Source organism: Orycteropus afer, unplaced genomic scaffold (genome assembly GCF_000298275.1).
Source record: "Orycteropus afer afer isolate SDZICR_OR568_19922 unplaced genomic scaffold, OryAfe1.0 scaffold01273, whole genome shotgun sequence".
Taxonomy (NCBI): Eukaryota; Metazoa; Chordata; class Mammalia; order Tubulidentata; family Orycteropodidae; genus Orycteropus; species Orycteropus afer.
Window position 1 is genome coordinate 30,690 of NW_006922860.1, and position 15,401 is coordinate 46,090.

At 37.3% G+C, this 15,401-nt stretch overlaps 1 protein-coding gene across 1 annotated transcript in view; it reads left to right on the forward strand.

The window, feature by feature from the left end:
* The window catches only part of LOC103213093 (RNA-binding protein 6), a gene marked incomplete at its 3' end in the record, with an annotated part of 89,297 nt that overhangs the window by 9,198 nt on the left and 64,698 nt on the right, over positions 1-15,401 (forward strand). The window contains exon 4 of the mRNA XM_007958988.2: positions 1,220-1,289. Within this exon, the coding sequence (XP_007957179.1) occupies positions 1,220-1,289 (70 nt within the window). The remainder of the gene's footprint in view (positions 1-1,219; positions 1,290-15,401) is intronic.

Sequence of the window (15,401 nt, forward strand, 5' to 3'; positions counted from 1 at the left end):
CAGCCACTCCTCAGAAGGAAGGTTGGGCAATCCTACTTCCGTAGTGATACTGCCTCGGAAACCCAAGGAGGGGTCGCTATGAGTCAGGGCCGACCTGACGGCAAACAACAACAACAACAAGTGTAGTATCTAAATCAGGAAATTGATGTTGGTACAATCCATAGAGCTTATTTGGTTTTCACCAGTTATGTACTCAATGAGGTGAGGTTTACTAAAATAAAAAGAAAAATTATGACAAGCGATTGCTCTCCTTAGTCCTGATAATCATCCTTTAGATTATAATTCAAGAAGGAGGGTTAGAAGGTATACGTGAAGGTGGCGGTTTATTTACATTAGTAAAAACGGCAAGCTGCATAACTTGTCACTGTTCATGGAATGGCTAATTAAATTATGGCTGAGCTAACAGAAGAACTGGTCAGAATATTGTAACAAGAGCTAACAGATCTTGTGTGTTTATTGTGTCATGCATTGCATGGTACTTACAAGCATTAGTTTGTTTGATTCTCATAGTATCCTATGAGTACATATTCTTCATTCATTTGCTCAAAATACTAATACTACTTTGTGCCAGGCACTGAGTGATAAAACAGTGAACATAGTAAAATTGTCATTTCCTTGAATAATAAAAAAGCAAGCAAATAAATAGTGTAATTTTAGACAGTAATGAATGCTGTCAAACTAAAGTAAGGGTTTAGAGCAGCACCACTGTAAGGGCTGTTTTAGATTGATTGCTTAGGGAAGGCATAGTTGAGGAAATGACATGAACCCAAACCTGAATGCAGTGAGAGAGCATTTGAAGATGAAGAAAAGAACTGACCAGGCCAAGGAAGTTCAAGTGCCATGACCCTCGACTGGAATAATCTGAAACCAGGCATTGAAAGATTAAGTAATGTGCTTAAAGTTACACAGCAAGTGAGTAGCAGAGCTTGGGTTTGGGGTGTAGGCAGTTTGATTTCAGAGCTCATCCTCTTGAAGGTTATGCTATCCAGCCTTTTACATATACATACATGGGGATTTTTGAGTAATTACATTTCACTCATTCAACATTTTTTCAATGCCTGGTTTGATTTTGCCTTTATAAAGTAATCATAGGTTTAAATGGTATAAAGTAATCATGGGTTTAAGTTAATTAAATCATCATGGAAATCAGTAGGGAAAATGTACTATTCAGGGTTTGACTATGATTTATATAATTAGTATAAACTCTTTATTCTTACAGATTCTTAATGCCTTTAGGACTCCTGATGGCATGCCTATAAAGGATTTGCAGTTTAAGGAGTATACCACAGGTGAGGTTCTTTATATGCATGTGACCTTGGGCTTAGGAAGGGTCTTTGTCAGAACTCTTACAATATGTGCTACTCAGAATTCTTAAGAAACAATTAAGATTTCCACAAGCCTCCTGATGCCTTTAAATAACAGCCAGCTTTAGTTTTAGCTGTGGTTCTTTGTGGATGTATATTCACACATGAGCGATGAGGATCCATGTTCCCATTTTCCTGAGTGCCTGGGAGATATAAAGTGAGTGTTGCAGCATTTGTCCCTGAATATATTTCATATAATTAAATCATTAAACTTGCTGTTTGTGTTCTTCACAGTGGTAGAATGTTTAACTCTGAACACAATGGGATTTAATAAACTTGATGTATTTTTTTTTACATTTCATCGCTTTGGAGTAAAATTGACAGCTTCCCAGAGAAAATGTACAAATTAGTGGTTTCTTGAATTTTCAGTCTTGTGCTGAGAATGGAGTCCTGCTACGACTGTTTTCTTGAAATCCATGAACAAATCCAGAAGAGCTTTCTCTTTGACCTCTGTTCTATGGTCTGAAATCACAGATCACACTTTTTAGTATATTCTAGTATTTCAGACTACTGAGTTCAGTTAGCTCCTTCAAATCTTACTGTAGAAAAGGTGGTAAAAAGTGAAATGCCAAGCACTGAAGGTTTTAGACAATTCTTTTAGGACTCCATAATATAACATGGTTTGAAAATAAGTTATTCTTTAGTGTTCTAAAGAATTTTGTAGAATTTGAAGTTGAAGAAGGAACATTAATTTTTTTTCATAGAACTTGGAATTTTAGTAATTCATTTAAAGAAATCTTCAGCTAAAAACATGTCAGTATACACTTTTAAACAGTTTATAATAGAGTAACATTTTTGCTTTAACTGTATAGCCTCTCCTTCAGATTGGTTTTGCAGAGGGAAAATATCTGCAAAAATAAGATTTTGTGTTTGAAAGAATCTGCTTTTTATGTTAAGCACAGAATTTTCTCTTGCAATTTTCGAAAAAACTCAGAAGCAATGTTTCTGACAGTAAATTATTTCTTTGTTTTAAAAGCATCAACTCTGAATTTGTGGAAACATGACTAAGAGTAGTTAGTTATGTCCTTGTCTACCTCACTTCTTTTCTGTTGGTTACTTTCATACTAGTGGTGCTGTACCCTCACCAACACCCCCAACACACACACACCCCATTGGAGGTTTAAAGTACAGGAATATACTTACTTTCTTCTTTTTGCGCATGTCTCATACATGCTTTCTTGATTTACTAGTTTCTTTGGAAACAAAATAGAATTTACAGGCAGAGTTGCGTTTTAACTCACAGGGTTATAGCCTCATCTTCAAGCTTGTTTCATGAACTGTGCTTTCATTGAGTATTGATATATTCAGAAAAGAAGAGAAGTCTTGTTTAAATAGCAGCAATTTAAACTCTTTGACTTCTTTTAAGTATTCATTTGATTGACTTTCAGTTTGTATTGTCAGATAGTGTCAGCACAGTAAAAAAATACTAGAATGGAAGTTCTTAAATTTGCTAGCTGTGGTGGTTATTTGAATTGTAATTGGCAGACCAAAGACATTGATGCACATGTGAAATTGTTCAGGACGGTGGTTAAAGAAGAATACACCTTTCAGGAAATAAAATCTTTTCTTGGCTTTTTATTATATGAAATAATAGTGTTTTTAAATCCATATATGGTTATTCTTTTTCTTTTCTTTAATGAAAGAATTGAATTACCAGCCCCACATTATCTATATTACATCTCTGTGTGGCAAGTAGAATGAACTTTTGAAAATATTAGTCAGATCATGTTACTCCCGTGCCTAAAATACTCTTAACAGCTTTTGATCTCACTTAGAAGAAATCTCTAATTCCTTTCTCTGACTTACAAAGCCCTGCATGAGCTGGCCCTTGCCTGTTTGATCTCAGCCCATATTGCTCTCCACTTTACCTGTTATATTCTTGCCACACTGAGCCTTACTCTAGTCATTGACCAAGACAGACATCCTCCTGTTTCAGTGCTTTTGCAAAGATAGGCTCTTCCGTCTCTGATCCTCACTTGTCTTGTTCTTGGTTTCATTTTCACCTTTTAGAGGCCTTGCCTCACCATCTAGTCTAAAATCACCTCTCGATCACTTTCTGTTAACTTATTTTCTAATTGTAGGGTCTATCACTTTGGTATTTTTCTCAGTGGTTTTGTATGTCTCATTCCTCATATTAGAGAACAAGCACCGTGGTAGCAGAAAACTTGTCTGTCTTGTTCCCTGCTGTTTCCCCATGCTTGATGCTTTGCTCGCACTTGGTAGGTTCCAGTGCGCATGGAATGAATAAATGAGTATATGTCTGTGGTGTATGTGGAGAGCAGCTGTGAACTCTTCTCAGGTGAGAAGCATTAAAGAGCACTTTAGGTTTTACAGCAGTGCTGTTTAAGTCTTAAATATCTTCTGAAGAATATGCCTTGAAACAGCCAGGTGTACTGAGAACTTTAGCATTTTGAAAAGGATTGTGTATGAATTTCATTGGGAAAGGGAAACTATTATAGATGAAAATCCCAGTTATTTTTTTAGGCTGGATGATAACCTGCAAAGATCATGAAAGATGGACGTTGCCCATGAGAATCGGGATTGTGGGATAGAGTTTATCCTTTTCATCGATGTAATGGGGAACTGGTGTACAACAGAGTAGTGATTAATGCCTGTTTAACTGATTCCAAGAATGTATTAATTTAACTTTTGCCCCACAACTTTTATCTAAAATCTGTGGGTCTGATGACTTTGTGAAATTTTCTAAGTGTAGAAAATTAATGTACATTTAGAAAGGTATGTGATACATGACTTAATTCCCCCAGTGGAAATGTATACACAGACATAGTAATACTTCTGCAGCAAAATGTATAACCAGTCCCTGTAAGAGGACTAAATAAAGAGTTCTTAAAAAAGAAACTCTGTAGTGTAGGGCAGAATTTCCTTCCAGATGACGTCATTGCAAACGTACCAAAAAACTAGCTAGTTAAGGGCTTTTGGATTTTCAAGTTGCAGATAAGAGATTATGAACCTGCATATGTTTGGTGTGTTTACAGATTACCTTGAATTATATGATTATACTCCTGGAAAAAGTATCAGAAATAAAATATCTTTTGGTGAATGAGCAAACTCTGATATAACCATGCAGTGGAATACTATTCAGCAATAAAAATGAAGAAACTACACATGGCACATAACAGCATGGGTGAATCTCATAGACATTATACTGAGTGGGGGAAAAAAAAACACTGCCATAAAAAGGAATGAAGTACTGATATGTGCTATAACATGAATAAATGCAAATACTACACTGAATGAAAGAAGCCAGACACAAAAGGCCACATATTGTATAATTCCATTTATCTGAAATATCCACGGCAGACATATCCATAGAGACAGAAAGCAGATTAGTAATTTCCAGGAGTTGGGTGAAGGGAGGAATGGAGAGTAACTGCTTAATTGGTACAGGGTTTCCTTTTAGGGTGATGAAATATTCTGGAACTAGACAATAGTGATGGCTGCACACCACTGTGAACATACTAGATATCACTGAATTGTACACTTTAACATGGTGAATTTTATGTTCTGTGAATTTTACCACATTTTTTGAAAATAGCTATATACTAAATGATTCCATTTATATGACATTCTGGAAAAGACAGAATTATAGAGATAGAAAATAGTGGTTACCAGGGTGTTAAAGGAGGCATTGGATGTAAAGTGGCAGCATGAGAGAATTTTAGGGGCTTATGGAACTGTTCTGTATCTTGATTGTAGTAGTAGTGTATCAGTGTTAATTCACTGAAGTTGTTAAATACTGTATTTATGTAAGAAAACATCCTTACTTTTAGGAAGCACATGCTAAAGTTTTTAGGAGTAAAAAACCAAGAAATATGCAGCTTTCTCCATATGACTTAGAAAAATGTATTTGATAGAAATGGAGAAGGGAATAAGAGAAATGATAAAGCAAATGGGACAAAATGTTATCAATAGGTGAATAGGTGAATCTGGGTAAAGGGTATGTAAGTGTATTCCTTATACTACTCTCACTCTCTGTCTCTCTGTCTCTCTCTCTATATATATATATTTTATTTATTTATGCCTATCTGGATATTTGTATGAATTGAGTCATCTTTATTCATTTGTACAATATTCATTTAATCCTTACAACATCTTGAGGTCAGAACTGTTAGTGTTCTCATTTTACAGATAAGGGAATTGATGCACAAAGAAGTTAAATCATAGTCACTTGCATAAGATCACAATTCTAGTACATTGAACATTATATCAATGTGTTTTTATTTAGACTGTCTTTACTACTCTTCTACTGATGGACCCTTTGACAGTTTCCTTTTTTTCTTTCAATTTTTTACTTTTCCCTTCACCCTGATTTGGGTGAATATTAATTTATATGTGTCTGTCCTCTAGTTAGGAGCTCTGGTAGCATAGTGCCTAAGGCACTTGACTGCTAACCAGAAGGCTGGCGGTTCAAACCCACCAGCCACTCCTCGGAAGGATGATGGGGCAATCTACTTCCGTAGTGATACCGCCTCGAAAACCCAAGGAGGGGTCGCTATGAGTCAGGTCCAACTCGATGGCACATAACAAGAACAACAACAACATCCTCTAGTTAGCGTAATGCCAAAGGCACTTGACTGCTAACCAGAAGGCTGGCAGTTCAAACCCACCAGCCACTCCTTGGCAGGAAGGTTGGGCAATCTGCTTCCGTGGTGATATTGCCTCAGAACTCCAAGGAGGGGTCGCTGTGAGTCGGGGCTGACTCGATGGCACATAACAACAACACCCATTAGTTGGTAGTTTACCCTCCTTTTCCACCTACCCATGGTAACCATCAAAGTATATTTCTTTTTATGTGAAACCCTGTTCTTGATTTCTTATGGTAATGGTCTCATACAGTATTTTGTGGTAGACTAATTTCAATTAGCATAATGGCTTTTAAGTTCATGTTATGAGATGTTTCACAGATGCATCATTGTTCTTTAACATTACATAGTATTCCATAGTTTGTTGATCCATTCCTCCATTGATGGGCATTTAGTTTGTCTCCCATCTTTTTGCTATTGTGAATTGTGCTGTGGTGAACATGGTTGTGCATATTATCTGTTTGTGTTGTGGTTCTTACTTATCTAGGATATATACCTAGTAAGGGGATTGCTGGATTATATGGTATTTCTATTTCCAGCTTTTTAAAGAAATGCCATATTGTTTTCCACAGTGGTTGCACAATTTTATATTCTCACCAGTAGTGTGTGAGGATTCCGATCTTTCTACACCTTTGCCAGCATTTACTGTTTTCTGTTTGTTTGAACTTTGCTATTATTGCTGGGGTGAGATGATATCTCATTGTTGCTTTGATTTGCATCTCTGTAACAGCTAATGATCACAAGCATTTCTTCACGTGTTTGTTAGCTGCCTGAATATCTTCTTTGGTGAAGTGTGTGTTCATATCCTCTGCCCATTTTTTAAATTGGATCATTTGTCTTTTTGTTGTTGAGGTGTTGGAGTTTTCTATAAATTTTAGGGATTAACCCCTTGTCTAGTATATTGTTGCCAAAAATTTCTTTCAGTTTGTGGGTTCTCTTGTTTTACTCTTGGTGAAATCTTTTGTTCCACATAAGTGTCTAATTTCTAGGAGGTCTCAGTTATCTATTTTGTCTTCTGATATTTGTACATTTTTAATTATATATGATGTATATTTATGCCCTGAATTATGGTCCCTAAGTTTGTTCCTATTTTTCCTTTGATGGTATTTATGGTTTTAGGTTTCACATTCAGGTCTTTGATCCAACTTGAGTTTGTTTTTGTATGTGGTGTGAGATACAGGTCCTGTTTAATTTTTTTGCAAATGGATATTCAGTTTTGCTAGCACCATTTATTAAAGAGACTGTCCCTTCCCCATTTTATGAGTTTGGCCCTTTGTCAAAGACCAACTGCCCATAGGTGGATGAGTTTCCTTTTCGGATCTCAATTCTATTCCATCGTTCTGTGTGTCTGTCAGTGCCTTATAACATTGTTTGTAATTTTGAAATTATTTCCAATAAGAAGTTGAACAACTGACATACAGCTGTGGTATTTTATTTTTAAATAATTTGGCAGAAACCTTACACAATGAACAGCTTCTGTCAGCAAGTACCCTGTAGAGCAGTGGTGCTCAAAATGGGTCCTAGACCAGCAGCATCAGCACCACTTAGGAATTTGTTAGAGACACAAGTTTTTGCTGTACCCCCCCAAGACCTACTGAATCAAAAAGACCAGCAGTCTGTGTTTTAATAAGTCCTGCTGGTGATTCTGATATACTCTGAAGTGTGAGGTCTACTTCAGCAGATTGACTGTTCATATTCTTTTATTTCTTTTTTTTTAATTGTGATTTGGGTGAAAATTTACAGAGCAAATTCACTTTCCATACAGCGGTTCACATATACTTTGTCTCATGACACTGACTACAGTTTACCACAATGCAGCAGCTCCCCTCCCACTTCCTCCCCATAGTTACCTCTTCCCTGTGTCCATCCCACCATGCACTCCTGCTCCCTGAGCTGTCTCACTGTGTATAAGCAGCCCTTCTTTCTCCCATGATTGATCTCTCCAAGGAGTGTACCTACCTCAGGTAAATGTTCAACTCTTATGTCTGTCTTTTGTTTGGCTGGAAGCCACAGGTGTGGGTTCAGTTCCAGACCTGAGGGGCAGTTAGGGGCCATAGTCTCAGGGCTTCCACCAGGCTCTATTGACTGTCATATTCTTTGTTCTGGAACAAGCTTAAAAGTGACTTCGTAAGCAGGTAGGCCTCATGTAAGTAGAAAAAGCCAATACTTGTTTGCATTGGGAGCCCATGCCAAGCACATGCCTTGCCTACCTGATATCTCAGTTCTGCTGCTGAAATGGTGTTGTCTCATGTCCCTAGTTGTTCATGTACTTAGTTGTTTTAAAGAAGTCTTTCTTCAGAGATCTTGGAATGGTTGTGGGTGGTGGTGTTCTCACAGTGTTTCTGTGAGATGTGAATACAGACAGAATTACACTTGGTTTTCTGGTAAACTTACATAATATGTAAATACATAACAATGCTGTGATTTTATTTATTTTTTTCTTCAAAGAGGATTTTACCATTTGAGCAAAAATGATAAGGCTTCTGAATTGTTTCATAATAAGTTTCAAACACAGAAAGTTTTTCTATAGTAACTGAAGTACTACAGAATTGTTTTGATACTGTTTGATTAACTAGCATCACAAAGAGTACTAAGGGTTAGTAGGAAGAAGCAATATTTCACATGGTGAATGGGTACTGTGCAGTTTCTGTGGCACTGGGAAGGAAATTCCTTCTTAGAAAATGAGCATTTGCAGTGGCCAGGTTATTTGGTCTCCTACCCTAGCATTTTGATTATACTGAAAGCGACATTGTATCAGAGGCCCTATACGCTATGCATTTCTTAAGGGTAACAGGCTCATATCCTTTCATTAGTCACAATTAAAATAGTTTGAGGGTTTTTTTTTGTTTTTTTTTTTACCTTCCTGCTGATTACATAAAAGTGCCTTAAGAAGAAAAACTGAGAAGAGCATCTTTCAATTTAGGGGCAAAAATGCATTGTGTAACTGGAGAATCAGACACAAAACAGGTATAGTTTATGGTATCTCAAATGGAGTAGCTAAAAATACAGTAGCTTAACACTGTTTGGAAAAAATAAAGTATAATTGGAAAATGCAAAGACACATTTTTTGCAGCGTTTTTTTTTTTTTTTTTTTTTGGCATTTACAGAACAGACGTATGAGCATTTTTAGTTTCTTAGGAAAAACCGGCCATAGGCTGATTGGAAAACAACACATTTACTTGTCACATTTCTAAAACTGCAGAAAGTACTGTTTCAACCAAGAGTCATGATAGGTTTGGTACTACATTTGGGGAAGATATTTACAGATGAGCCTTAAGGAGAGGTGGCTAAGCTTAAAAAAAAAAAGAATATCTGGGAAGCCAAGAGGCATTTTTTAGGGCTGGGTGATTCTCATGAAGGCAGTGGATGGACCTCGTGGCTGAATGGAGACCAACACGCCCAGCGAAGAATCCCATGATGCGGTGCTGGAGGGATCAGGTGAGACTGGGGAGAAGTATTGGAATTAGGATTAATTTTGATCATCTTTTGAATTACCTGTGACTTGGCTTATTTATTTCATTTTTAAAGTTTCCAACCCCAGAAATTTTAAGTAGAGGATTAGAGAATGTGGGTATTTTGTGGCCCTCACCCTCATTTTAAGGAATTACATCTCATATGAGAGAGTGCCTTTGTATAGATGCTGGAAATGAAAAACTTGGCTAAGTACCTTGAGTAGAGACATGAGTGAGTTGTCTCTGGTCATGATATATTTTGAACCTTGTTATGTGGTGTGGCAGTTGGTGTAGAATAGGTGTTCATTAGACTCTTGGGGGAGTGGTAGCTTGAAGTCCCTATAGACCCTGTAAGAGCAGTAAGCCACTGAGGTATAGTATCCATGGGGAGTTTGGGATTCAGTTCTGCTACCTAGTAAGGGGAGAGGTAAGGCCTAAGAGTACAGTTACAGGCATCCCTTATTTTATTACAGATGACTTATTGTACTTTGCAGATGCTACGTTTTTTATAAGTAGAAGATTTACGGAACCCTTGGTCCAGCAAGTCTGTGGCTGCCATTTTTCCAATACCATGTGCTCACTTCGTGTGTCTGTGTCACATCATGATAATTCTCATAGTATTTCAAACAGTTTTATAATGCTGTTGCACACTTAATAGACTACAGTATAGTATGACCATAACTTATATACACTGAGAAACCAGAAATTCATTTGACTCGCTTTATTGTGATAATTTGCTTTATTGTGGTAATCTGGAATGGAACCTGCAGTATCTATCTCCGAGGTGTGTCTTTTTACAGGGCTTTTTGCTGATTTTAAAGGACAATCCCAGTACTGTCTTGAAAAGCAAGACTTTATGATTACTGGTTTAACTAAAATAGCACCCCTTGGCATTGTCGGGTGGGCCCATCCCCCCGCCCCCATTTTGAGTAGTTAGGCTTCCTGGTACTTGAGATGAAATCCACATTCAGTCCTTGAACTTTAACTCATTCGTCAGTTTGATATATTTTTTTTGTTGAAACCCATTAAATTAGCAAGGATAACTAGTGGTAGTTTGCAGTGAACAGTTTCTGTTGACAAGTACACTATAGAGCAGTGGTTCTTACTGGTAGGAAACTTTTAATATCGTTGACTTTTTTGAGGCTGCTTGCATGCTGCCTTTCCATGGGGCTTTTAGATATGGAATCCCATGATCTGAGAATGGGACATTTTCAAAACCCTGGGTATCACTTTATTCAGAAATCAGGCCCACTAGCTTGGTAGATTTTAGTTAGTATACTACATTCATTGCCTTGGGGGGGGGGTTCTCTACCTAAACCATACATAAGATCTGGAGGTATGACAGAGAACTGTTTTGAGAATATAGTATACAATGATGAATGAATGAATGCCTTACTATATTTTTCTACTAAGATTCTTAAATTATAGACTGTTTTGGAGGGTGGGATGTTTTTCTGAGTAAGAGTTGAGATATCTCATGAATTTGAGTGTGAGTAGGAAGTTTCAGAAAAGGAACTGGCCTGTACCTTGATATCCCCTACCCTCACCATTTTCCTTTTTCCTGTATTTACCAGAATTTCCCCAAAGTTGCAGGAAATAATTTTATGTTTTATTATAGCAGCCATGGATGGAGTATCTTAAGATACTGCTCCATTTATAATTGCTTTGCTTATCTTTTAGAGGGGCATAGAGGAGTCTTTTGGCCTCCAGTGGAGGACAGTTCTTTCCCAGGGCCTAACATTTTTGTACTATATGAGAATAATCTAGGTTCTTCGTGTAGGTGATGGGAGAGATGATAGGAAGCAGGAGCATACTAAATTTGAGTATCTACCCTCACCCCCACCCCCAGTGAAATTAAACATCCATGGAATAACCTCCTTGAAGTGTAGATTTGGAGCCACAGCACAGTCTCACCTGACCAGGGAATGTGGTACTGGCCCTAAGAAACATGGTTAGTGATAGACTTCAGCAGGTTTCAGGCTCTGGCTAGGCATAAGGGAGATGTTTTGGGATGAGATTTTGTCCCTTGTCAAGGCAGAAATGCAGCAAGAAATAGCTCATTAAGTGTAATAGTGTTTCCTGGGAGAAAAGGACTAAAGTTGAGCAGACTGCCAAGGGTATAAGGTTACAATGAAAGATGATCTGACAACATTATTTAAAACAATTTCCAAGGCAAAAATTGTATAGTCAGCCTTACTATTGAGGAAGACATAGTCTGGTGCACAAAAACTTTGGCAGTTGATAAAGCCAGGAAAGTACTGGTTAAAGTGGTTTTTGTGATTTTGCATCTTCTGGCATATGATTTTTGAGAAATATGTAGGTTATATCCTTATCTCCAGAATGATTTGGTTGAGATGAGTTTTGCCTCCCTGAGATTGGAGGTGTTTTGACTCTGTTTACAGTCCTCTGTCAGTTGTACTGCTCTGCTGAGTTCTTTGCCCTTCTTCTGGCTTCTCTAGTTTATACTTGTCTCTTTTGTCAGATCTTCAGCTGATTTTGGTTGAGTCTTCTGGGTTTTATAAGACTTTGTGGGGCTTTCTGTGCCATTTGGTAATAAAATATGTTGGCATCTTCCTTTACCCTTCCCCTTGCACTGAACATCTGATCTGTGCTCAACCTTTCTAACTTACATTCCCTACCATCAAAATGTCAGCTGAAACGATTTTAACCTGTGCCCTTATTTCTTGCTTAGATCATCACTTAAGTTTCCTACCTGACTTAAATATACGCCTTCTTGGAATTAGATATTGGTGATAGTGTACTATTTTGTGAGAATACGAAAAGTCCCACTGAATTATCTACTTTAAAAGAGTAAGTTTTATGGTATTTGAATTGTATCTTAATAAAAAAAAATCATAAGCTTTCCTGAAAATTGCTTGATATGTCATATAAAGATTGAGGACAGAGAATATTCATGGAGTTTCAGCACAGATATTAATGGCCTGCTGCTTTGTATTTATGCTGTACTTTCATCTTCCTGGTAAAGATTGTAATTGATCTCAGTTCAGTTCATTGTGCTGTATACAGATTATTGTCATCTTTTTTTTTTTTTTTAAACTAAAACAGCAATCTGTAACCTTGAAAAACTTGTGGTGATTCTTTCTTTGGTGTTACTCACCAAATATGTGCCATTCTGATTAGTATATGGTTCTATCATGAAAACTACTGGTTAATATTAGTGTTTATGATTCATTCATCCATTTGATTAATCTCTAGAGTATTGAGATGCTAGAGATATGCTGGTGAACATGAGTGATGTGACCTTTGCCCTTTCTAGGAGTTCAGTTTTTGTGGGAAATTGGTATGTAGGCTGAGTGTTCTGCATTCCTCTTCTGAACAGGAAGCAGTGTCATGTAATTATGTTTTTGTAAAGGGGCTTGGAAGTTCTCACACCTCATGAGTCCTGTTTTGGTTTTAAGTTTGAAGACTTTGACTACTCTGGATAACTGTTGATGGAAAGTGTTTGGTCAAGTCTAATCCTAAAGTCACTAAAAAAAAAACCACTGCCATCAGATCAGTTCTCATTCACCGTGACCCTGTAGGACAGAGTAGAACTGCCCCATGGGGTTCCCAAGTCTATAACTTGTCCCATGTCACATTGCCTTGTCTTTCTCCCTTGAAGCATCTCTAGTAGGTTCAAACTCCCAACCTTTTGGTTAGCAAATGAATACCTTAACCACTGCGCACCACTGTCACTAGAGGATGACAAATAGAGGACTTTTTGAGGCAAATGAATTACAAGAAAATAACACATACATGAATCCTTGGAGGTAATCATTGGTCAGAGATCAGCAGATAATTGTCATATTGTCTGAGTTTCAGAGAGGTAAAATTAAAAGCTGTGTTTTTCAGGAGTATTTTGGGGAAAAATTAGGAAAGAAATAATGGAAAATGCAATACAGATGGGTTTGTTTTTTGTGTGCGTGTGCTTTGGAAGAAGGCTCATTGTTCCCTTTTCCAATGCATACTTTAAGAAAAGAATAATTTCAACTTCTAAAAGGCAGCTGGGTTGCAAGAATTTGTAAATTTCCAGAGAGGAGCTGTTTCAATCTAGTTGGAGTATTTCAGAGACCTTGAAAGGTCTTGGATGTTTCCATCTCAGGCTTGGTGTTGAAGAAAGTTCCCTATCATTTCTTCTTTCTCAAAGAGGGCTGCTTTCCCTTTAGAATATATATATATTTTAATGCCTCACTTTTTTTAAAAAATTGAAATATAATTTATATACAGTGAAATACACAAAACTAAAGTGATGTGGGGTGGTGCGCTTTTTTTTTTTTTTTTTGCTGCAGTGTTCCCTCCCCTCCCACCCCTGGTAACCAACAAAGTAAGTTGCCTTCCATATATAAACCTTTCCTTGACTTTTTACAATAATGAACTAACACTATATTTGTCCTTCTGTGATTGACTTATTTCATTTAGCATAATGTCCTCCAAGTTCATCCATGTTTGTTTTGCAGATTCTACATTATTCTTTAGTGTTAAATAGTATTCCATTGTGTGTGTGTACCATAGTTTGGTTGTCCATTCTTCTATTGATGGGTGCCTAAGTTGTTTCCATCTTTTTGCTATTGTAAATAGTGTTAGGATGAACATGGGGGTGCATATGTCTGTTCTTGTCCTGACTCTCACTTCTTTAGGATATATATACCTAGTAGTGGGATTGCTGGGTCAAACAGTATTTCTAATTCAGCTTTTTAAGGAATCACCATACTGCTTTCCATAGTGCTTGTACCATTTTACAGTCCCACCAGCAGTGTATGAGAGTCCCAATCTCTCCACATCCTTGCTAGCATTTGTTATTTTGTCTCACTGAACTCTGCTATCCGTGCTGGGGCCAGATAATATCTCATTGCTCTTTTGATTTGCATCTCTCTGATGGCTAATGATCGTGAGCATTTCTTCATGTATTTGCTGGCTGCCTGAATATTCTCTTTGGTGAAGTGTCTATTCATGACTTCTGCTCATTTTTGAATTGGATTGTTAATCTTTTTGTTGTTGAGGTATTGATGTTTTCTGTAAATTTGAGAGATAAGTCCCTTGTCAGATTTGTCACTGGCAAATATTTTTTCCCAGTCTGTAGGTTCTCTTTTGACTCTTGGAGAAGTCTTTTGAAGCACATAAGAATTTAATTTTGAGAAGGTCCCATTCATCTAGTTTATCTTCAGCTGTTTGTGGATTTAGGGTTATGCTTGACAGTCTGTATACACCATAAATTAGAGCCCCTAAACTTGCTTCTAGTTTTTCCTTGAGAAACTTTATAGTTTTAGGTTTCACGTTTAAGTCTTGGATCCATCTGAAGTTAGTTTTTGTGTATGATGTGAAGTACGGGTCTTGTTTCATTTTTCCGCAGATGGGTATCTAGTTTTGCCAGCACCATTTGTTAACGAGACTGTCTTTTCCCCATTTAATGGATTTCAGCCCTTTGTCAAAAATCAGCTGACCATAGGTCAGTGGATCTATTTCTGGGTTCTCGATTCTGTTCCACTGGTCTATGTGTCTGTCATTGTACCAATACTAGGTTATTTTGACTACTGTGGCTATAGAGTAAGTAGGTTTTGAGATCTGGGAGTGTGAGGCCTCCTACTTGGTTCTTCTTTTTTCAATAGTGCTTTGCTTATTTGAGGTCTCCCTTTAGAATAATTTTTAAGTTACTGAGAGTACTTTGAGGTGTTTGGAGCAATCTGAAACCTGATTTGCAAACTATCTCAAAATATACCCTAGTAATAACCAGGATAAGGAAGGATAGTGGTGATAGATCATTTGCAGAACTTAGTCCTGGCTCTCTTTTAAGAAGGGGAACTCTGGTGGTATAGTGGTTAAGGCATTTGGCTGCTAACCAAAAGGTCACTGGTTCAAACCCACCAGCTGCTCTCTGAGAAAAGATGGGGGCAGTCTGCTTCCTTAAAGATTTATAACCTTGGAAACCCAGTGGGGGTCACTTTGGTTGGAATCGACTCAATGGCAGTGAATTTGTTTTTTTG